Below are 22,857 nucleotides of genomic sequence, written 5' to 3' on the forward strand. Positions count from 1 at the left end.
TATGAAAACATGCAATGCACGATGGTGCCTTCTGATTCTACATAAATAGTTAATATTTACGAATAGTAAGCCAATAATAAGCATATTGCTTGCGTTAATAAAACAAAAACAAACAAACTTGTTATATTTACATAATATTTTTATGTTTGTGTGAAGTCATCATTAATTGCTGTTATTAAAATAACTTGATACAGCATTGGTATGGGTATTATCGGCTAATTTTCAATTTAAACTTATTTTTGACAATAAATTACTTCTTTCAGTGTTAGTAGACCGCAGGCCAAAAATTTCAAAAGCAGGTCGCCCGCAGTGGTTAAAACTTTGGCCACCCATGGCATAGACTCTCGGGATTTATTTATCGGTATTTATTTATTATACATAAAAATTATATAAGCATTTTCACTTATTTTATTTACCAAGACATTCACAAGATTCAGGATACAAAATTTGGATAAAAAACAGGGACCACTCGGCAAATAGTGCGATTCAAAATATGGACTTACAATATACCGACAGCAGTCACTTTTAAGTCACAAATCACATATAAATAATTATGTAACTAAATTGTACTTCCTAAAAAAACAGGTGCAGATAATTACGTAATTATGGTTAAATTACTGTCCTGAAAAATACCATAGAGAGTTACAAAACCTGCCCTGAACAAATGTTAAAAGACAAGTAATAAGAGTATCATTTATTAAAAAAATTTAAAAATCTAAAAAATACACCAGAAAGTCACAAATACCGCCATTATGCTGAAGAGTAATTTACTCATAAATCGGAAAAGAAAACTGCGGTATTGCTTTAAAAACATTAAAGATTTGACGACTAATTTAACACAAGGCGAAAACAAATTAAAATGGCCCAAGTACAAATGATTTAAAGGTTTGTATTACCTTTCTGGACAGTAATTTTCACACTTAAAGATAATAAAAATTAGTTTGCACGTGTAATAATTTCCGCTTTCTTTTTTTTCATTTCTACAGTGACTTAAATGAATCGATGTTTAATTATCATCAAAACAAAAGTTCTTATCAAAATACAAATTAAAAATACAAGTAAAATATGTGTTTGGAAGGTACAACCGATGAAAAAGTCGTAATAAAATTAGTACACGCGTATCACCTGTCTATTCGACGATGAAAAGTGATAAAAATACAAAATCAATACTTATTGCACCCACAGCTCTCAGAGTAACGATAACAATCATTATATATCGCATCAGCTTCAAATAGAACATCAAAAAAATATAGAGCTATATTTTATATCAATATAATCTTAATAATGCTGTCATTCCTCGTTACATCACTCACAACCAACATATCACACATCATCGGGAGGGCAGTCGGTTTCAGCCGCGGGCTGCTGTTCTTCCACTAAGTCAGAAATATTCCCGCCATCGGCACTCGGCTTCGAAGCATCATCGGGAAAAGAAACACAACCCTTGTTACCAAAATCCGTCGCTTTAAACGGAGGCAGATTGAAATCATCGACAATTTTGTAAGGGATAGGGATGAATTTAGCGTCGTCGTTGACTTGATTCCATTCGGCGTTCACTTTCAAAGAACTGTAGTGTTCCTTCGAAACCGATGGCAGTAGATCTTCGAGAGCCAAGACTGAGAGAGATAATTGCTTGTTTAGATTACTGGATAAATCGTGTTTATCCGGAGGTATAGCTGCCCCATAGTGAAGATTATCATCTAAACAACTGTCGGACGAGTATTTGATTGATTCCGTTGGGTTTCCTTCTTGCTTTTGTTCACCGCACAGCGAGTGCAGGGATTGCGCGCGGTCGTGCTCGCGCTCACGTTCGAGCAGCATGCGGTCGAGGCGCTGGACCGTGGAGTTGAGCTCGTCCTCCCAGCTGCGGTCGCCGCGGGAGCCGGGCTCCAGCGGCCGCGCCGCGAGCCGCCGCACGCGCCGCCGCAGCTCTTCCAGCCCGCCGCAGTCCTCGGGAGAGGGGGAGCGCCGCGCGCGCAAGTCGCTGCTAGAAAATATTTCTTACTTATAATGATCACATGAGAGAGAAACATAACAGTATGTTTTAATTCAGGGGTTCCCGACCGATAGTGTTTTCCCTCTAAAGGGTTTTCGGGTTAGATCATTCAATCACAAAACAAAATTATCAACAAAATCATGTAATCACTTCACATCTTTTTTACCTAAAACTGACCTGAATATTAAACAAATTTTTAGAATTAAGCAATATCAACTGTCTCGTTGACTTACTTCTTGATTTAATATTTAAAAAATATTAAAATGTGTTCTGTAATTTTAAGAAAACAAATGCATTAGCTTGTTTGTTTTTTTAAACTAAACTTTTTTGGGGGTATTTTCTAACATTCTTCATGGGCCTCAAAAAGATTGGGAACAAAAGTAATTTAAGCTTCAAAATCAAAAACAAAACACTGCTATATATTATAAGCATCCCGATGCATTCAAACGTCACTAATTGGATGTCATCAAATAGACTGAAACTTTGTTCACCTAAAATTGAGCTTCGATTAATATTCCTCTTCAATACCAATTCAACCGAACAGTGGAGTGGGAGGTTTCACTTTAAAATGAAAATCGATCCAGTAAAGCAAAAATATAAGGATTTAAAGGAACCTTTCAAGTTCGAGAGAGAATTCCGTGATGGAGGGGTTTCTCTCGGCGCCGACGCCGGGCTCGCGCGGTCCCACGGGGCACTCCTGGTCCCGGTCGGGGTCCGAGTACAGCTCCCGGCGCTTGCGGTGAATGTCCTCCGAGATGTCCTCCAGGGCGCGCAGCGAGCGCGAGTAGCGGCCCTTGGCGCGCGCCACGTCATGCTGCAGCTGCTCGATGCGCGTCTTCTGCGTGGCCAGCTGCTCCTGGCAGAGTTGCTTCTCCTCGAAGTACGCCCGCGATTTGATCACATGCTTGCGGAGCTGCTCCTCCAGCTGCTGAAGCTGGACAAAGAAATGAAAACATCCAAAGACCGACAGACAAAGCAGCTTTATATTACAGTCTATATTTACACCTGATGACGGGTAATTCAGAATACCCGGAACTAGTAGTGTTATTATATTAAACTCGTATGTGGTAAAAAAATTACAAAGTGTTTTATTTTAAATAGGTGCGAAGGTTTTCACGGTCACTGTTATCGATATATTTCTTTTTGCGTGATACCGTGTGGGTTGGATTTGCTCCGACGTTTCGGCTAAGAATCCCCTAGAAACCGAAGCTGTTTATAAACTAAGTAGCCAAGGATGTAATAAAATATACATAGGACAAACAGAGCGCACAGCAAATAAAGGGATTGACAAACACTAAAGAGCGTGTAAACTTGAGCACCCTGACGAATCTGCAATAGCGGAACACTTTATAGACACCGGTAATTTTTTCGCCTTCGAACCGAAAATTTTACATAAACCCAGTAATTACAGTGCACGAATAATAAAAGAGGCAATCGAAATACACAGACACCCAAATTACATAAACAAAGACGACAGGCTTGAATCAAACTCAACATGGTTCCCAGTACTACATACTACAAAAACTAATAGAAATGTGCCTACTGCCGACTGCGACACTGTACAAATTACTAGTACTTAAACACATACTTTTTTCTACAAAACACTTGGTTTACCCTGAAGATGGCCTCTGCAATGGTAGCCGAAACGTCAGAACAAATCCAACGCACACAGTATCACCCAAAAAAGAAACATTGTTTTATTTTAAATATTTCATGTTGATTATGTCGAAAATTATTATTTATTACATATTTTATTTGTACGAAATATTCCCAATTAGCAAAAGTGCTGGTATGAGGGGAAATTATATATAACTCAATAGTTTAAATAAAAATAACATCACAGATCACTCGTCACACGGGCTGTAAGAACTGTTTTATTTAGGTGTTTTTTAAGTACGTACATGTTTTGTATATTTTTTAGATCATTAGAAAGTGAATTGTAAAAATTTATTGCTGTATACAAAAAACTGTTTCTTTTTCTGTTGGTCCTAGGTCGTTCGCAAGTCAAATTATTTGATGCTCTTGTATTTATTTTATGTATGTTGTAGTTAAAATTAAATTTAATATTTGTCTTTATTTTATTCTTTTTCATCTTAAATATCATTTTTATTTTTTCTGTGTCGATCAATTCCTCTAGATTAAGCATTTTTGTTATTCTATATAAATCAAAAATTGAACCCTAGACATCTTGCATGGTAGGTAAATGCCTTGACCATTTGACCACATTGCTATAGCGAGTAATAGAAATTTTATATTATCAAAGATGGGTTGCTACAATACAATTACATTAAATCACTTGATACAGTAATGTAATATGATCAGTCTAAAGCTTCCAGGGGCAATATTACACAGTCCGGGCTGTGAAACATTCAAAACTCATATAAATAGTCAATACTTATGTAATACCTTGGTTTCTGCAGTGTTGAAGAGTTGGGCCTTCTTCTGGTGTTCCCGGCCACTCTCAGCTTTCTGCTTTTCAGCATCCATAACCTAAAATGTATTGCGAAGTTTATAAACAACCGTATAAGATGATAGAGTATAAGACTTGTGTAGTTCTATGTTGGACGAAACCAGAAATACATTTTATATTCATCATTGTAAAAATATTTCAAGTAACTCCAAATATTTAACCCTAGAAAGCTTAACTGTTCAAAAGTTATGTTATTAATAAAAAAAAACTTCTGTATACAAATTTGAACTTTGATGAATTGAATTGATGAACATTTAAATTAGATAATTTCTGCTCAGTTTTTCAGGCTGAACTACTCGCAATACGAGAAGCTCTCGAATGATTATTAAAAAAACCACCAGAGAGATGGGTTATTGCGAAAATATTATCAGATTGTCGTTCGGGCGTTCAAGCTATAACTGATACTCGGTCGGTAAATCCATTAATTGTAGATATTCATAGTAAAATTAAGCATCTAAAAATAAGAGGGATGACCATTCAAATATGCTGGTATCGTAGGAAATGAGAGAGCGGATGAACGAGCAAGAGCCGCAACTTGTAAAAGAACGGCACATCTGTTATTTCAGTGCCCATTTTTCAGTTTACAACGCCATAATCTTGAAGCAGAATTCAGGAAAGATGGAATATCCTTAACAGATATCCACACTGTAGTTAAAAGTAGTTATCACGCGCCATTGTTCTTGAACTTTGCAACAATGGTGAATGGACTCATAAAGGTAATAAACTAAAATCAGTGATCAACATTCCATTTCCAAGACAAACAAAAACGATTTTTGCCGAGTACCTAAGCCTTGTACATGACACGTAAGGCTACTAAATACAGGGGTCCAAATATATATTTTAAAAATTTAAATAAACTTTGATGAATACAATTATTCAAAATACACCATTACAAATATGTTAGAGTGAAATTAAGAAATTTACAAGTCTTCAACGCAATCGACACAGCACTTTCCGCGATGCTCAGTGCAGATTGGCTTGCTGCAGTGGCAGCGGTGGACCGTTGTCATCCTTCTCTTGACGGAAGGGCAAATCCCACTAATTGTTCTTGGTAGGTTTTGACACTTACTTTGATGGTGGCGTGGTTGAGCATCTCCTGCCATGCGTTGTCGAACTGCCACTCGTGCTGCTTGCTCTGGAATCGCTGCTCAGCCAGGGTTACCGTCTCCTTGGCAGCTGCGTGAATTTCTGCAAGGTAATGCTTATAACTGAAATGACAAACTTACCAAAGGAATTGTATTTATTTTACTACCAAAACATGGGGGGAGGTGTGACCACGGTTTTGCCCATGTTACTTAAGCTGTTATTTTTAGAAACAGTTTCACTAAGCAGTTTAATGTATACAATTATAAAACAGTTGAAAAAAATTTCGAACCTGTTTCAACTGTTTTAAAATAAGCGTTCCATTTTTTTTATCACCTCTTGTTAGCAGACGCTATGCAGGGGTGATTTTGTGACCTTACAAAGTGAGTAGTGCTAATTGAGAGAGACATAATGAGCCCCTGAGTAATTCGAAAACATCCCAAACGGGAGACGTATTTCTGAGTGATACCGAAGTATTCCGAAATGGATAAAATCATCCGACCATCTCATCTGTGAGTGTCCTTGGGACCTCGTATTCCTCTGCCTTTGTCCACTTATCGTCAAACTTGAGTGATATGGCATTTACAATCATTAGAATGAAGATATCTAACCGCTGGCTCTCTGGTACTGCACCGCGGCCCTCTGACACGCGGTGCGAGCGTCGGCGGCCGCCGTGGCCGCGTCGTGGTAAGGCCGCGCCCGCTCCACGCTGTTCCCGAGCCGGATAGCCAGCCCCTTGAGGCGCCGCGTAGCCTCATTCAGCAGCATGCGGAAGGTAGTGTTGGACTCCTGGATAAACAGTTTTGTTTAATATGGATAAATACTGAGGCCATTTGTAGTACACCGAGACATTTTTTTACATGGGGGATTCAAAAAAAAATTAATAGTTTACTATTTCACGCGTCACACACGCAAATAGCAAAGTTGCCAGAACTACCGCTAAAGGCCAATAAGCTCCAGTAGCTCGCCGAACTTCGCAAGAGGCGGTCCTCTTGCCCACGCTGCGAGAATGAGGTAATATTTTTTTAATGTTTTTAGCAATTGATTAAAAAAAATATTATTATTGATAATTGGCTATGAATATTACATTTTTCGGATTTAAAACCTCTCATTTTCATGTGTTATACTCTACCGTAAGGCATGGATGTTTTGGGACAGTAAGGGAAAGGTTAAAAAATGTAATATATATTCTTAACTATCACAATATATTATGAGCCAAGGAAGTAAAAGAGCGACACGAGGAAATTAAAAACAAATAGTATAATGAGGAAGTTCAGTGCTACGGGAAATTGGATATGAAAATGTTGTTTTGATAAAAAATTAGAGCATTTAATTGAACAGCAAAGTTTCTCTAAAATGTATGAAAAAATGAATTTAAAAAATGAACTACTTTGAATGGCGTCACTAGTTCTCCGAAATCAACCAATGACAGAGTATTGATTGACTTGGTGTTTATTTTGTAGAACTCCATATTTAAACTTATAATTTTTTTTTTAACTTTATTTTTTATATGTTTATATTTGTAAAAATAAAATAAAGTGTTCAGTAGACTCAAATCAGTGTTTGATTTCTAATTATAAGTTTCAATGACAGAGTGTTGTGATACATTTCCGGTTACCGGAAAGCCAACCCACCAATCAAGACAACTCACCGTAGAGAACTTATGACATCACAGGCGGAGTAATTTCAAAATCACAAAACTTTAAAAAATCATAGCTGATTATTATCAGCTATGATTTTTATATTTCACATATTTTTTTTTTGCTTAGTTTGACAGTCTGTTGACAAATAAAAAAAATCACTGAACTTCCTCATTATATTACTATTAAGCATTGTTAAATTAATATATATTTTTTAAATTACCTAATATTCTGAAACCGTGTAATAAAAAAACATGTAAAAAGATGTTTTGGTGTAGATACAGTTTCTTAAATCTTGGACTTACTGCATTATCAGTTGTTTAAATGTATGTGTCGTTTGTAAATCTATTTAGTTAATAATATGTACCTACATAAAAATGAAAACTAAATGTTTTAAAAAAATATATTTGAGTTTTTTTTATTTCAAGTTTAACTAACTATGCGAAAATGGAAGTCAAACTTTAACTCAGGTAAAGTCAAGTTTTAACTTTCAAGAAAATGTGCATAACTGAAAAAAGGAGATAAATCATCCTGAAAAATATGCATAAGCAATGTTTTTATGAAAAAGCGTAAAATTATCTAGAATATTTTTTTTAAAAGGTTAAGTTATCTAGAAAGATTCATTGTTTATGAGATACCCTGTAAAACAATGTTAAAAAAAAAAACACTTAACACTTCAATGAGTATACCAACCTTAAAAACTATTTATATGAGAAAATTGAAGTGCGTCTTATAGTCCGATGAGTCTTATCAACCGCAAAATGCGGTACATAGTAAGTATTCTGAACTTGACATAAATAGTTTAATATCTTTGCAATGATAATTGTTGTGAATTGAGAATAGTAAATGATTTAATGTGTCTCTATTGGCGTGGAAATTAATTACAGCAGCTGGTGCAGGGATTGAGATAATGCAATTAGGGATCGTTAACCTTGTGGGTCGTGGGTCGGGGGTCGCGGGCCCAAGGTTCTCCGAGCATGGTCAGCGGTTACAATGCTGATACATAAAACAAATACTGAAAAATTTGTCGGCTCGGTGTGTTGTTATTAAGATTTAAATAACTATCCCCTACTCAATGATTAATTATTAAAATGTCAAATTAATATGAGTGTTTTTCAGAGAATCTGTAGTCAGTATACCAGTACCGGTATAAAGGTAATAAAAACCTAAATAAGATATTGTTAGAAATTGAATATTACAACTAGAATTATCCTTCTTTAAAAAAAAGGTTTCAATTAAAATATTTCAATAAATATATATTTTTTTTAAGTATTACCGAAGGCATAACTTTACATAGAAATGAAGGAAAATTTCACAAAAATTTGTGTGATTTAAAATGCTTATATTTCTTTTCAAAATCAAAAATTGAAAATTTTGCTTCGGTCATTTTAATTTTCAATCTTTAAATCATTTGAAAATGTTTTAGTTCAATACTTAGTCTTTATATGAGAATCGAGATACCAAACAATAGTCTAAATTTGAAATGGCGTAATCTGCCGGTCGAAAAGTAATTATATTTTAGATATATTTTATTTTATTTATTTTATTTTATTTGGGATTTTTACAGCTATTACATAAACAAAATAATTAGAAAAATCTTAACAATACTAAACCTTTTTGTTAAAATTCAAATGACGAAATGATATAAATTGTATTTTTTTTTTTAAAGTATTTTAAATTTCAAAACCGTATTCTGAAAAAAAAAAGCATTTTATTTTAAAATTTAACTGATACACATCGAATGAATAATGTGCGACGAGTTTTAAGTTTTAACGAAAACTTTTAAGTATATTTTTATTTATACCTTTAAAAATTATTGTTTTTATCTAATTTATGTTTTTTTATTTGTTATTATTGCGCAATATTTAAAAAAACATTTGTTTGAATATGGAAAAATTGTATAATTTCCTAATTTTTAGTGCATTTTACCCAACTACAGCCTTATACATGTCTAGCAAAGTTAATTGCACAATTAAGTTAAAATCAAAAACATCTGCATTTTTTTATTTCCTGATAACGATTTGGATATTTAGCAATACGGATGATTCTACTGTATATTAATGACTTTTATTTAAGAGTTTATTTTTATATTGTTTTGTTTTTCATTATTAAAGTTTAAATAGATTATGTTATTATTCGCGCGAAACAGATAATTAGAAAATTAATATTTATTCTATACTTACGTCAAGTTCTAGTTCTAATTTGTTGATCTCCGATGTGGCCGTGTTCAACTTTTCCAATTCCAGCTGAAACCAGAAGATTTCTCATTGCATTTATTTATCATGTGTACTTCACACGCAAATCATGTGTTAGTTTAAGTAATGCACGTTAGAACACGTGTTGCCACAAAATCAGTGGCTCGGATCTAAAAGGGCCAATGGCATAAATTGCAATATTACAGGAGGGTAATTTCTCAGCTATTTTGTGGCGTTATAATGAACCTCGACTTTCTTGATAACGAATATTACTGAAAAACATTACCACATAATATGTATATGTGTGTATAAAATAGTTAGATACATATATTTTTTAATTGACGTCCACCCCTTTACGATATTTTGGCGAGAAAAATGTGAAATCTTACATTGGCCTTTTTAGACCCGAGCCACAGAAATAACTGTCCACTTTGCAGAGTGTGAGAGCAAACAAAATGTTAAATGCTGAAATAGTGTTCAATGACATATTAATACATAGACATGCCCTGAGCTTTCAAAAATGATGACACATAACGACATAACTCATGTCCAAACACTCAGTCATGCCCAATGCGTATTTAGTCGTTCTTCGACCGCCAGCTAGGCGTGACGTTTAGAATGGAAACAAAAATACCTACTTGTGTCATAAAAACCTTTTGGATAAACATTGTAAAAAGGATTGTGAAACTTTTAATGGGTAAATATTTGTCCATGAGTGATTAACAAAGCGTAAACCGATTAATATTAAAATATAAATAATATTTTTAGTTTGTCCAAATTTTTGTACACAAGGACTGTATTCAACTGCCTGGGGAGTTGTTAATATCAACATATTACAACAGAGATGAAGAAAATTTAATGAGCATATAAGCCAATGACATATAAGTTCTTCATCTCTGTTGTACTATGTTAATATTAACAGCTCCCCAGGGAGTTGAATCCGATCCTTGTCTACAAAAATTTGAACAAACTCAAAATATTGTTGATAAATCCACCTGTAGCTCAATCACAAATAACTATCGACGTGCCTAAAAACATGCTAAGCATTTGAGCGATCACAATGAACAATAATGAACATATTTAAATTTATTTCAACAGAGAGGGAAAAAGTTTTCAAGAAGAAATTAGGAAGTCTAGGCATTCCAGCCAGTCTGCAAGCATTTGGACATAATCAAACATTGTTGAATAATGAACATGCTTAAGTTATCGCAGTCATAAGTCAACGCGTGTGTAATCTCGAAGTCAACGCTCGTGTCGGTTTGTTTTTTGTTTTCCTCGTAAATAAATACAGTTCATTGGCGAAAAATCGGCGTTTACTATAAAAAATAATACAATACATTGCATTTGCAAAATAGTAAGGAGTATCTAGTACAAAAAAGTGAACATTGAATTACAATTACTATGACGACTGCTTTTCTGCCAACCGCCGGCTAAATGCAATAAATAGCATGATAAACAATAAATAAATAAATAAAAATAGCAGTTTCGGAATATTTTCCATATTTACACCGGTGAAATTCAAATATGTGATAATATTTTGACACTTAATATTAGATGTTCACGGATGTTTCGTTGTGATCGCGAATACGATAAATAACCATGGTGAGAAATTGTTATCACGTCACTTATTAGCATGTCGATAGTTGTTTGTGATTGAGCTACTGGTCCGTGAAGAAGTCTAGAAATGAAACAAATATAAATTTTGAGGCGTTGCCTAGTATGTAGGTGAAATAATTCAAATAGATGAATCTCACCCGCATAAATAGAGGTTTCAGCTCTTTAACTTCACAAACATCAACAGATTAAAGAGTTGAAGGCATACAGATGCTCAAATATGGGCAGAATGGTGAATGTTACAGTGTGTTAAGTGGCCACTTAAACCAGCCAATGATAAATCATAAGCCCTGTACATGCCTAGACTTCTATATTACCTTCTCTAAAATGTTCTTTATCTCTGTTGCAATATGTTAAAATATAAATATTATTTTTGTAAACGTCAAATTACGCCTAGAGGCGCAATTGCGAAGCTCTTCTTAATTACAGCGATGCACTGTTAGGAATATGTTTTTAAAATATAATGAACGTGAGTTAATATTATCCTTTTTTCCTAAAATTTCAGCGAAAGAACCCAATTGGGATCCATCAAAAATAAATGTTAATTGTTAACATTGAAATTCAAATTTTTTTATGTACCAAAAATGAGTAACATATCGTGGGTATACTGGCAAAAAACGTTAACTCTAAAATATGCGGATTTGACTTAATGATGCAGTTTTGTAAAGTTTTTATAGCTCTACAAACTGGCAAAATACACTAAGTCATGTTAAATTTCATATATCTGTAGTTTTAAAAATAAATTTAAGGTTAAGTCGTATATTGGGTATTTTATTCAGGGTAAAAGCTTTAAATAACTTAATATAAAATCAAGAAATGGAAAAATTAAAAACATGTTCTTAAATGAGCACTGAACATCTTACTGTATTTAAATAGGATATAAAAGAGTAAAATTGGAACAAAACTTAAATGCTCGAATGCTCAAAACGGGGATTTGAGAGGTAAAGTTTTTTGCCAGTATACCCATGATATATGCCTGCTCGTTATATGCAGCCCCGGTGTAAATAAACAGTACTTGGTTACCATGGGTACGTTTTTGTGTCAGTACTTTTTTTAATATTTTACTCTATAAGGCATGTCTATGCATTATATGTAATAATATTTCCAAGATAAATTTTGCAAATATCATTATCATACCCTTGTCCACACCCGATGGTGCATAGGGCATTACATTAGTGCGCCGATTTCGGCGTATTTTGATCATTTGATATGTGAAGGTAAGGTCCTACTGTCGTATCAGTTGACCTTGTGGCCTAACCTAAACATACCTTTATTTTTTGTGACAATAGTTTTGCCTTATAAGGGCATTGTTAAATCAATCAAGGTAAAGCAACTGTCATGAATATAATTAAAATGTCAAGAGAAAAAATCACTATGACACGTATCCATTATAATGTACATCACTGGAGAAACGGACGGTGGTACGCAATAACCGATAAAGCGTCACAATGCTGTTTTTCGGTTTTAAGGTTTAACCCCAAGATTAATACGAATATTTCACTGTGTAATAAACAGCTTAAGTTTTTAAAATAGAAGCAAACCACTTATATATCTGGATTTATAAATAAATTTTAACTGCAAATGCGATTTAAACAAAACTATATTTTGGTGCTTAACTAATTATTGCATTACACCGTCCAGATGTGATTTGAACCTAGGCCCATACTGCGGGGTAATTACTACAACCAGGTAACTTCAAAATTAGGATTTTGGGATAGTGATGAGTTGAAGTGATTTCACTTGAACTACATGCTGAAACTGAGTGACTGGGCTGACTCTCCGGGTCGTCTTACTTGGACTGACTGACGTTATCACGCCCTGTGGTCTCTTTATATGCCGCGTTCCTTTGTTCTTCACATCTCCACGGTAGGAACCAAGGAAATGTACCAAGGGGACGTTGCTCTTATGTATATGCATTTTTCATGTGCAATACTGTTGGTTTTGCAGAATATGTTGTATTGTATTCTATATAAAATGATGACTCGCTTCATCAGTCGTTGCTCTATATTTCAGCAAATGGATTATGACCCCCACACATTCATAGAGTTTTCAGCGGTCAACTCAAAAACCCTGATTTTGAAGTTATCTAGGGTAGTAATAACCCCGCAATATAATTGCTGGTCGGATGCTTTTATTATTATTATGGATAACTTATATAGCGCCATTTTTGTATTATTATACCTCAAGGGCGCTTTACAAAGTGATTCGATAGATATATAAATTTAATTAAAGCTTTTAAATTTGTAATTTAATTAAAACAATATATTTTATTATGACATGCTACGGATTTATTAAAATAATTCAGAGAATAAGTTGGTTTTAAGCCTCTTCCGAAACATCACTTCACTCTCACAGCCTCGCAACTCTGCTGGGAGAGCATTCCATGCCATAGGGCCTGCAACCGCAAATTCACTGAATTTAGTGCGCTGTTTGCGTAGAGGTATAATAACTTTTCCTCTCGCCGTAGACGTAGCTGATCTAAGCGTAAGACGCCTATCAACTAGGAATGCATGGTTCCCTTTGTCACAAAGCTAAATGCCAAGGTACGATCATCATTCCCTTTCCGCACTTAATGGTGCAAAGGGCACTGCATTGGTACACCAATCACAGCGTATCTTGATAATATTTTTAACGTGAAGGTAAGATAATCAGTCTTACACTTCAGGTACCAGTCCAGGGACTATGAAATATTCTAGTGTAAAAACACTCTTTTAAATAAGTATTTCATAAAGTAGATAGTACCTGTTAACTACTTAAACTGTCTTTCAAAAAGGTTGTTAAAATCCCGAAAAAGGTTGTTTTTTCCTGTTATATTTCTTTCTGCATTTAATCAAATCGCAGAATTCAATTTCATATCGACAATGTTAATAACATTATAACTCTTTTTATCATGCCAAAAATGTGCCCAATTTTGATAACACTATAAATTGACGATGATGAGGTCAAACCAACATAATAACATTCAAAGTAACTCAATTACTATTTGATAACAGCTAAGCCACGAGGTTTTGAGTTCGGTGTTATAAAATCTGGCAGAATTTATTTTTCACTAGAATGCTGCAATGCAACATGTCGTATCCTCTTTGTGGACAGTTTGATAGCCAGGAATGTGTAGTACCAATATTTGGTCATGTGTGATTAATCAGATGTTGAATTACAATTAGATATTTATAGATAACCGCATACATTGACGTGTGAACTCATTTTAGCCATTCCGGAGAATTTGATATGAGTCCGCCATAGTAGATAAGGAGTGTCGCTATGAGTAAAACTTACTTTCTTTGTTTACTTTACTAAATATTTATTTACAGAGTACCTTAACACATCAAGAATGCTTGTTTATCACTCCATTGTGATAGAATAACAGGATTGTTTATCTACATACTCATATCACTTACTTTCTGATAAACGCCTTTTGAAAGGTTGCATTTTCATTTTTAACCCACACATTTTTCGCTGTAACCAAACATAATTCGCATGTCTAGATTTAACACATTCACTGCCAGCCTAAAACATAGAAATGTCTAAAAAATCTGGCATGTTTTATTATCTGGCATGTATTATTTGCTCTGAGATTGAATAAAAAATGCAAAATAAGCCAAAAGAATATGTATGTATTTATGTGGAAACACGTAAAAATGATAACTCCGTCAATAGGTGTAGTTGGCAGTGAACCTGTTAATGTATTGCATATTTTAGTGAGGTTTTTAGAGTAATCTGTGGTAAAATTAATTTAATCATAAAGTTCAAACTGTTTTTAAATATTATGGTGTATATAATAATATTAAGACTGATCACCGAAGACCGAGTGTTAAGGTATCAATAAAAATATTTAGTAAAATAATAAGTAATAACTCGGAGACAATGGCTAATAGCTCAATTGCGATTGGTTATTTTATTTTTAGCATTTGTTTCATTCCTTAATGCCTCGATTAATTGAATATACAGCGTTTTCATCCTTTGAAGCAGAGTTCAAAATGTTTATCGTTTTCATCGCAGTATGGTGAAATCGAAAAACCGAAATGTACGCAATAAGTTTTACTTCGCTGTGTACGACCGGTCCGTCCTTTGCTTTTAATCCGAGTAAAATAAATAGATGCGAGTCCAGCGGAGGTTCCTGTGGCGATGTTTGCGCATGACGTTTTATCTGCAATGCCAAAACTCGGCCCCACGATCCAGTCCACATATATATCGATTACATCCACCATATTGAAAAATAATCTGTACGGAAACACTGTAAGCGCCACATTTCCTGTCACATTAGCCTGCCCTGTGTAGGAATGTAATGTCAATTATTATTATTATGGATAACTTATACAGCGCCATTTTCGTAACAAAATACTTCAAGGGCGCTTTACATAGTGATTCTTTTAAATTTGTAATTTAATTAAAATAATTTATTTTGTTGTCACATGCTACGGATTTATTCAAATGATTTAGAGAACAAGTGGGTTTTAAGTTTTTTCCAAAACATCACTTCACTTTCACAGCCTCGCACCTCCGCTGGGAGAGCATTCCATGCCATAGGGCATGCGACCGCAAATGCGCGTTCACTAAATTTAGTGCGCTGTTTGCGTAGAGGTATAATAACTTTTCCTCTCGCCGTAGACGTAGCTGATCTAAGCGTTAGACGCCTGTCAGCTAGTTCATCTGGAATGCATAGTTCCCTTAGATATTCCGGTCAATGCCATGCACATGCTAATACTGTGTATGAGGAAAGTATATACTCACTCAGGTGATAAGGTATCAACACTCCTACACACTGCCTTCCTTAGTAGGATTGACCTCGCACCAGAAAATATAATACTCTGATAGCATCTGCGTTATTTGCTATTTAATATTTTAAATAGTAAATATTACAAAAGATAAGATTACTTTGTCTTTGAGCTAGTGAATTCTGTAATATTTCATTTAGAAAATCAACAAAATCTGAATCTAGCAATATGAACTTCCGAGGAATGTTACAAAAATATTCAAACTCTGCTGTAGCAGTAATAGATTAGAACAAAAACTTATGTACACTTTTAATCATTTTTATCTTTTATATTATGTTATTAACAATGTATTTTTTAAAATATTTTTGGTCGATATGATAAATTAATAATATTGCTCTTTTTTTAAAATTTGTTTGAAGCCTTTATGGGTGGTAACAATACATCATTTATTTGTATCCCTTTTATGTGCCCTTTGAATATAAACGGCTGCTGTAGCTCCAACCGAAAATATAATTTAAATTATTCAAGGTGTTATGATATGAATGATTTAACAAAAAGTCATATTAAAATTTTGGTTGTTTTGCAAACATTTATTGGAATATTGCCATAATATACAAAAATATAGACATAAATAATTTGAAACAAAATTAACATTTAAAGAGTACAAGTGTTACATACGCCGAGTGCAAAAAACAGCCAATTTATTATTCAATCTACGAGATTCCAGGACCTCCAGATCATTTCTTTCATAAAAAAACATTCCTAGATGCCGAGGACTTAAACACTACGCAATCGGGACGGGAAGATTCCTACGATAACATGTTTATGAAGATTTGCTTAACCAATGAAACATCTGTCATTTTACAAGTGGAACTACAAAATAAAGAGATTTCAATAGACCAGTTGCGATGATTAAATTTGTTGGAAGGGTTAATTTAGGAGGTCACACTATACACTCGTACACAGCCAATAGTGAGTAGGAGACCATCTCCCGTCTGACTTGCGCCTGTAATTGACCCGATCAGTAATATTACGACAAATTCCCCATCGTTCAATATAACACAGCAAATTTACATACAAAATTGTGAATACAACAGCTAAACATTAATTTACAGTTAACTTAGAATTGTTTAACATAAAATTTAACAAATTACACTAATGTGAAATTTTGGGTGGATATAAGTTTAATAAAAAATAACGTAACGGACAAAAACAGCGAGCGACTCGGGTACAAGCCTCAAGCGAAGAGGAGAAACAAGTTACTAAATCCCGGCTACTCGAGTCTTACATTATCAGGATCGATCAACTCGGTAGATTCTAACGATAAGTATATATATTTAGATAGTAAGGTACATGTGGGAATGATTTTTAGAATCTAAAAAGAGAAAAAACCAAAATATTAAAATGTCTTCGTATCTTATTTAACTGCAGAAACTATCTTAAGTCAAGTGAGAAATGGATGAATAATCAAAGTTTTCGCAATAGCCAGGAATCTTCGCAAACATCAGGTGTACATGAAAACCTGCAGGCCAAATCTCTAGTCTCAGAGACAATCGGGTAAAGCCCAATGTGTGGAATGGATATTAGGAACCGAGTGTGGGCAGCGTTCCCGGGGTAATCCTCGGGGAAACGTTTACCGCAACAGCTTCGTATTAATTATTCGTAAAACTATCAGAAACAATAACTACAGTACAATTAATCGTGTTGTACGAAGGCACTTTACAAAATATGCCGTCGATCAATTTCTTCCAATGAGGTAAATGTAACATTTACAAATATACATTATACTTATACCTTAACGGTAATTTATCAAATGGCACATGCGTCCGGGGGGGGGGGAGCTACACTCCCCCCCGCTCGGCTGCTAAATGTGTACTCAGCACAAATTGAATATGGCCATTACATTACGTATAATATATACATACATACATTGACAACATTAAAACCTAAGCTATTCGATACTCATCATTATTTGGAAAGAATTTTCTTATTTTATTTTAAAGAATATCGAAACGTATTAAACAGTTACGAGTGAATAAATTGTACATAAAACATGGTCACTTATTACAAAATAACTTTACAGGAAGAAATTAGTGTTCGTAAACTTATTTTTGTCATATAAGCATACACCATTAACAAAGTGAGCTGTTAAGGCTTTATGTTAACTAAACATACTGAATCAGATTTATATTATACATCATATTGGTGTACCGTTGCTTTACAATTTAGTTTCTTCTTTGTACTTAGTTTCATATTGATCATCAGTCAATTTTATCCAACACAATAGTAATATATATTTATTTATGTGAGTATTACTTATGTGCAGACGATTTAAAACAATTTTCTTTTTTTTACGTTCATTTCACATAAAGAACAGTTTCAATAAATCGACAAACATTCCACAAAACAATAACAAAGGCAGGAAATAACATCACAATTAATTTGCTGCGGTCTATTCAGCGTTGTTGATCAGTGTGGCATTTTCTTGCATTATGTATATATTATGCGATCATTTAGGTTGTAGTTAAGTAAATCACAGAAACTAAAATAATTCTACATATTTAAGTTGAAAATATTTTTACCAAGTTCACTGCTGACAATTTCCTCAATCGACAATTTGAATTATTTTCACAAATCAGAATTTAAAATTTTTTCCAATGAGCCGCAACTGCTTGTTGATTACTTTTTAACATATTGCACATTATATGTTTCAAAAAATCTTTTAATACCTATGGGCAAATGAACTTTTTCCTAATATTTTTGGCAGTAAATTGCGAATTGGAAATAGTATGTTTGTAATCAAAATTTGTATTTCCGATCTCTTAAGAGGTGTTACAGTAATGGCTAATGATTTCTCCGAGCATTCGCAAAATGCTCAAATCTGCATCAGCATTTGGATAAGAATACATAGGAAGCAGTAAAGAATATTGCAATTGCTGTTTTGTGAATTGTTTCACAAGGAAAAATATGTTTCAAACAATGTAAATACTAAATAATTTTAAAAATATTTATGCAGTTTTATTATTAACAGAATAATTATTAAATAAAAGATAATAATTAAAAGGTACTGAAATTGAGATATACAACATCACAAGGATGACAGTGTCGCTTCGGGACATATTATTAGGTGTGACGAACAAGTCTTACGCAGTTTTAGTCCCAAATATCCTTTATTATATACGGCTAGATTTGTTCATAAGTGAATAATAAAATAAGTAATATTGAAAGTGACTAAAGTATTTACAGACATTCGACAATGTTTCCATTACGGAAAGGCATATAGTGGTCAGGCCGAGCCTTCACAGGGGAGTCGGACGCGCATTAGACAGGGTTCAGCGGCCCTTACAGTGTTTCTCGAGTTCTGTTATTTCAATATGTTCAATGTAAAAAGTACATACCGGACCTTCTGCGCGCCGAGCATTGCGGGGCACCGTCTAATGCGCTGCCGACGCCTCGCGACCGACACACTCGCGTCATTCTCCGTCGCAGATATACTTCCCCGACACGAATCGCCTCTTCACGAGGGACAGCCGGTAGCCCGGCCCCACCAGCTCGAACTCTATCCCCGACAGGGTGGCGCCCTCGCAGTTGAACTGCGCCGTGACGGTGTCGCGCGCCGAGGGACCCGACGAAAGTTCTGCTCGCGCACGCAGCGAGCCCACGCCGTGGTTGTCCGAGTGCTGCGACAGCTCCGTGAAGCGCCACACCAGCCCCGCGCCGCCCAGCTGGCACGGCGGCATGGAGCTCGCCTTGCGAACGCCCCCGCTCACGGGCACGCTCACCGAGAGGTTCAGCAGCGGCGAAGGAGAGCTCATGGCGTGCAGGTTATACTTGTAGTCCATCTTTAGATCCGTGTGAGAAGTCTCGCACTTCCAATAAGCGACGAGTTGAAATGGACAAGAAGCGGCGCCCGACTTCGGTCTGACCTGATATTTCAAAATGTCCACATTGAAGTACGAAGCTCCCGGATTTTTTTCCGATTGCCGTTTGAGTAAAGCTGTGAGAGCCGGCATGTTGAATTCTAAAACTGCGCTATCTTTTGCCGAGCTGGCGGCATTCATGGACACAAGCTGCTTGTTGGGGGTTATATTATCTAGCTTGGAAGTGTTTCTTAAGCGGAAACAAAGCTTTGCTGGGTTCGGGTTGTTCGCGAGCACCCCGACAATACCAGTCGGAAAGGACAACATCATGTCTCCCGACATCTTCACTCTGCATTTGGACTCGTCCGTTCCTCGGAAGTAACTATGAATGATTTCGTGGAAGGCCACGGCCAGGGGAATGGTGTCGGCCATACCGATGGTGAGAGGAGAGGGCCCGCGAGAGGAGCCCGTCACTCCCGCCGCGCGGAACTCTCCGGCGTCGGAGCGGCGCGAGGGGGGGCGCGGGATGGCGATGCTGGCGGCCGAGGGCGTGAGCGCACGCCGCTCGGGGGCCGACTGGCTGATGTCTCCCACCTCGGAGAACAGATCTCCGTCCCCCACCGTGGGGCTCTCCGCCGGCCCCTGGGAGCCCTGCAGCGGAGCGTAGGGGTTCCCCGCCCCGCTCAGCGGAGATCCGGGATCGCTTCCCGCGGGGCTATGAAACAAGTTGAGGCCTAGAAGATCGCTACTGGGTTTGGCCAAGTTAGCGTTGGAACCTCTCCTGGTAGTGCCAGAGGGGAACAAGGAAAGAGTTTCTACGGTGGCGAGCAGCTCGTCCACACTGGCAGACATGGGAGCTGCTCCGTTACTGAGTGGTTTAATTTCAACATGAATTTTTGGCTCCCGTTCATCTTCAGATTCTGAATCGGTAGTCGAATAAATACTTCCTTTTTCATCTTTGGGTCTAATGCAGTAGCCATCTTCGTCCACCTCCGGAGACTGAACGGATTCCGCGTCCTTAGAAAGAGTCTCTTCTTCCTTTTCCTCGAGGTCAGACTTGTCCTCTATAGTAGCGGTATGTTCGCCGGATTCCTCTTTCTTTTTTTTTGAAGATTTTTTTAGCTTAGGTTTTGTTCTTCTACTTCGGAGGAACCATTTAGATTCTCTGAGAGGATTTCTCCCCATAGAGGAGTCGTCGGCCTTGTCGGGGGGTTGCTGCGCGGTGGCCGCGGGCTGCGCACCGCTGGGACTTGAGGGGGCGGAGCACGGGGTGGCTCCCTCTATACTGCGACTGCTCTCGTCCTTACTCTGGATGTTGGGAGTGAACAGATTCAGTAAGGAAGTTGTCCGTCTAGAGGTTTTACTGGCAAACGAGGGTTCCTTCTTGCTCAGTTTCATGATAGTGGACGTATTCTTGTGGGCCCCGTTGGTGACTGCGGTGATTTGATCACTCTCGGATATGGAATTGTTAGCTGAAGTAGGTTTAGGGAGCTGCGCACCGAGGTCCACTAGGGAAGGTTTCTCCATGCTGTTGTACTTCTCTAATACGAACTGTTCTAGCAACTTCTCCAGAGTCATCTCCAGACACTGGTGCTTGAAGTCTACGTGTACCTGTCCAACCAGATCGTGATTGTTCTGAATGAGCTCTACGTATGTTCCCACAAACTGTTTCATCTGCTTTAAGTGGGCCTCCTCTACATCCTGGAAATGTTTACAAGTCATGGACATTTTCTTTTCAAACTCTTGTTTGACAATAGAGTATTTGTCTGTGAGGACTTTGTAATCATCGTGTAACTTTTTTAGTTTAGACTCCGCTTTCTCTATATCTTTAGCAGAGGCATTTTCCTTTTTCAGCTTCTCCAACTCGGCCGACTTGGTGGTGAAAATATCCTTAGCTTTCTGCAAAGCTTGCTTAGTGCTCTGAATGATGATGGCCACCTCCAGCGTGCTAGACTCCGAGTCCTTGACGGCCTTGTGCTTCTTGTGCAGGTCGTCGGCGTAGCGAGCTACGTCCTTCACCAGCTCGCTGACCTTGTGGCACATGTGCTGGTGTAGGGTGGCCAGCTTCTCGGCCGAGCTCCGCAGCACCGCCCACATGGGGGCGAACGTCCCTTGCATGCAACTGCCATTTGCCTGCTTGGCCAACTTCGTGAGAAGTTTAGAGTTGGACTCCTCTATATTGGATCTCTCCCTGAGAAAATCTGAGAACTCTTTACTAGCGTTCAACCCATATTTCATATTCTGATAGAGGACATCATATCCGTTGTGCTCCCCAGCAAAATAATCGGTAAAAGTTACACTCATTTTTACGGCGTTTAAAATCGAAGTTATTCAGTTAAATACCAAAATAATTGTCGTTAGGATTCGATATCATTTGCGACACTGACCTGGATTCTGGGATCGAGTTCGGAATCACCGCACTCCTCGGGCGGAATGCTAAAGGATTCCTCCATTATGAGCCCGAGTGGAACGATCGCTATGGCATCTCATCTGAATTACATCACTACGATTAACATCACAGGAGACGCGGTGCGAAGGAACGGCACAGAACGAACTAAATTAATCACACTTTGTTACGCTATTAATGAAGGACAGCACCCGTCACTCCTATAAGAAACAAACATTTGAATAATTTAAACAAAACAACTCGCGAATCAATCGGTAACTCTCAATAATAGAAGATGACGTCGGTCATTCGTGACGTCATGAAACTTAAAGCAACTTAAAGAAAAAAATATTTTTCCATAATACACATATTGTGCAATAACTCCATAAGCAATCCAGCTAAGTAAGTACATAGTTGGTAACACACAACTTACACCACCTAGGGGTATTGGTAACTGTATTGTACCAAGGTATTTATTTGACCTATTTTTAATACATATTCAATGAATAAAAATCTGTTTTCATTCCAATTGGAGGAAAAAAGCGAAAAAGGCGTACATTTAAATGAGTAACCTCTTTAGAGGCCACCGTAGAACTTAATTGGGTTGTGGTTCCATGGTTAAAGTTTTTGGGTCCTAATCTAAACCACTCTCGTGGCCGTAAAAAACCTCACGTATTTTGAACGTAAATACATGAGATAAAAGTGTTTTCTACGGCCGCGAGAGCAGTTCAGAATAATATCGCTGGACCTACGATTTAGAGGTTTGAACCCTACTCTACCCGAACTTGATTTCTATTTCCTAATATTGAGTTATTTACAAGTCGTTGAAATTGACTACCATAGGAATATTTGGATAAATTATAAAAACACTAATATTTACATTTAAAAAAAGCCTGAA

The 22,857-nt window shown here is 36.6% G+C and overlaps 2 protein-coding genes across 4 annotated transcripts; both read right to left on the reverse strand.

Annotated features, from left to right (window-relative positions):
- Nucleotides 1-390: 390 nt before the first annotated feature.
- Nucleotides 391-22,270, reverse strand: LOC148277095 (SH3 domain-binding protein 5 homolog). Of its 3 annotated transcripts, none has more exons than XM_088233338.1 (7): nucleotides 21,961-22,270; nucleotides 9,373-9,435; nucleotides 6,161-6,338; nucleotides 5,536-5,654; nucleotides 4,403-4,486; nucleotides 2,611-2,930; nucleotides 391-1,987 (listed from the first exon to the last, which is right to left on the reverse strand). In XM_088233338.1, exons 1-7 carry the CDS (start codon nucleotides 22,024-22,026, stop codon nucleotides 1,324-1,326), a joined length of 1,494 nt encoding a protein of 497 aa, XP_088089464.1. In that variant the 5' UTR covers nucleotides 22,027-22,270; the 3' UTR covers nucleotides 391-1,323. The 3 variants fall into 3 exon arrangements, with proteins under 3 accessions (XP_088089464.1, XP_088089465.1, XP_088089466.1); XM_088233339.1 differs by having other exon boundaries at nucleotides 391-1,984; nucleotides 21,961-22,266; XM_088233340.1 differs by lacking the exon at nucleotides 21,961-22,270 and adding an exon at nucleotides 15,730-15,759.
- LOC148277096 (F-BAR domain only protein 2) lies at nucleotides 16,277-21,967 on the reverse strand. Its single transcript, XM_088233337.1, has one exon. It carries the CDS (start codon nucleotides 21,875-21,877, stop codon nucleotides 19,187-19,189), a length of 2,691 nt encoding a protein of 896 aa, XP_088089463.1. The 5' UTR covers nucleotides 21,878-21,967; the 3' UTR covers nucleotides 16,277-19,186.
- Nucleotides 22,271-22,857: the final 587 nt, after the last annotated feature.

The sequence above is a fragment of the Micrasema longulum genome, unplaced genomic scaffold (genome assembly GCF_059751315.1).
Source record: "Micrasema longulum isolate JH-2025_06_02 unplaced genomic scaffold, ASM5975131v1 h1tg001084l, whole genome shotgun sequence".
Classification (NCBI taxonomy): domain Eukaryota; kingdom Metazoa; phylum Arthropoda; class Insecta; order Trichoptera; family Brachycentridae; genus Micrasema; species Micrasema longulum.

Excerpts from the sequence above, each read along its gene's own strand:
- LOC148277095 (XM_088233338.1), bottom strand. The coding sequence starts at position 22,026 with ATGGAGGAATCCTTTAGCATTCCGCCCGAGGAGTGCGGTGATTCCGAA. Across the intron at positions 6,339-9,372 it reads AATTAGAACTAGAACTTGAC|GAGTCCAACACTACCTTCCG; the intron begins GTAAGTATAGAA and ends CTGTTTATCCAG. Across the intron at positions 2,931-4,402 it reads TCAACACTGCAGAAACCAAG|CTTCAGCAGCTGGAGGAGCA; the intron begins GTATTACATAAG and ends TTCTTTGTCCAG.
- LOC148277096 (XM_088233337.1), bottom strand. The coding sequence starts at position 21,877 with ATGAGTGTAACTTTTACCGATTATTTTGCTGGGGAGCACAACGGATAT.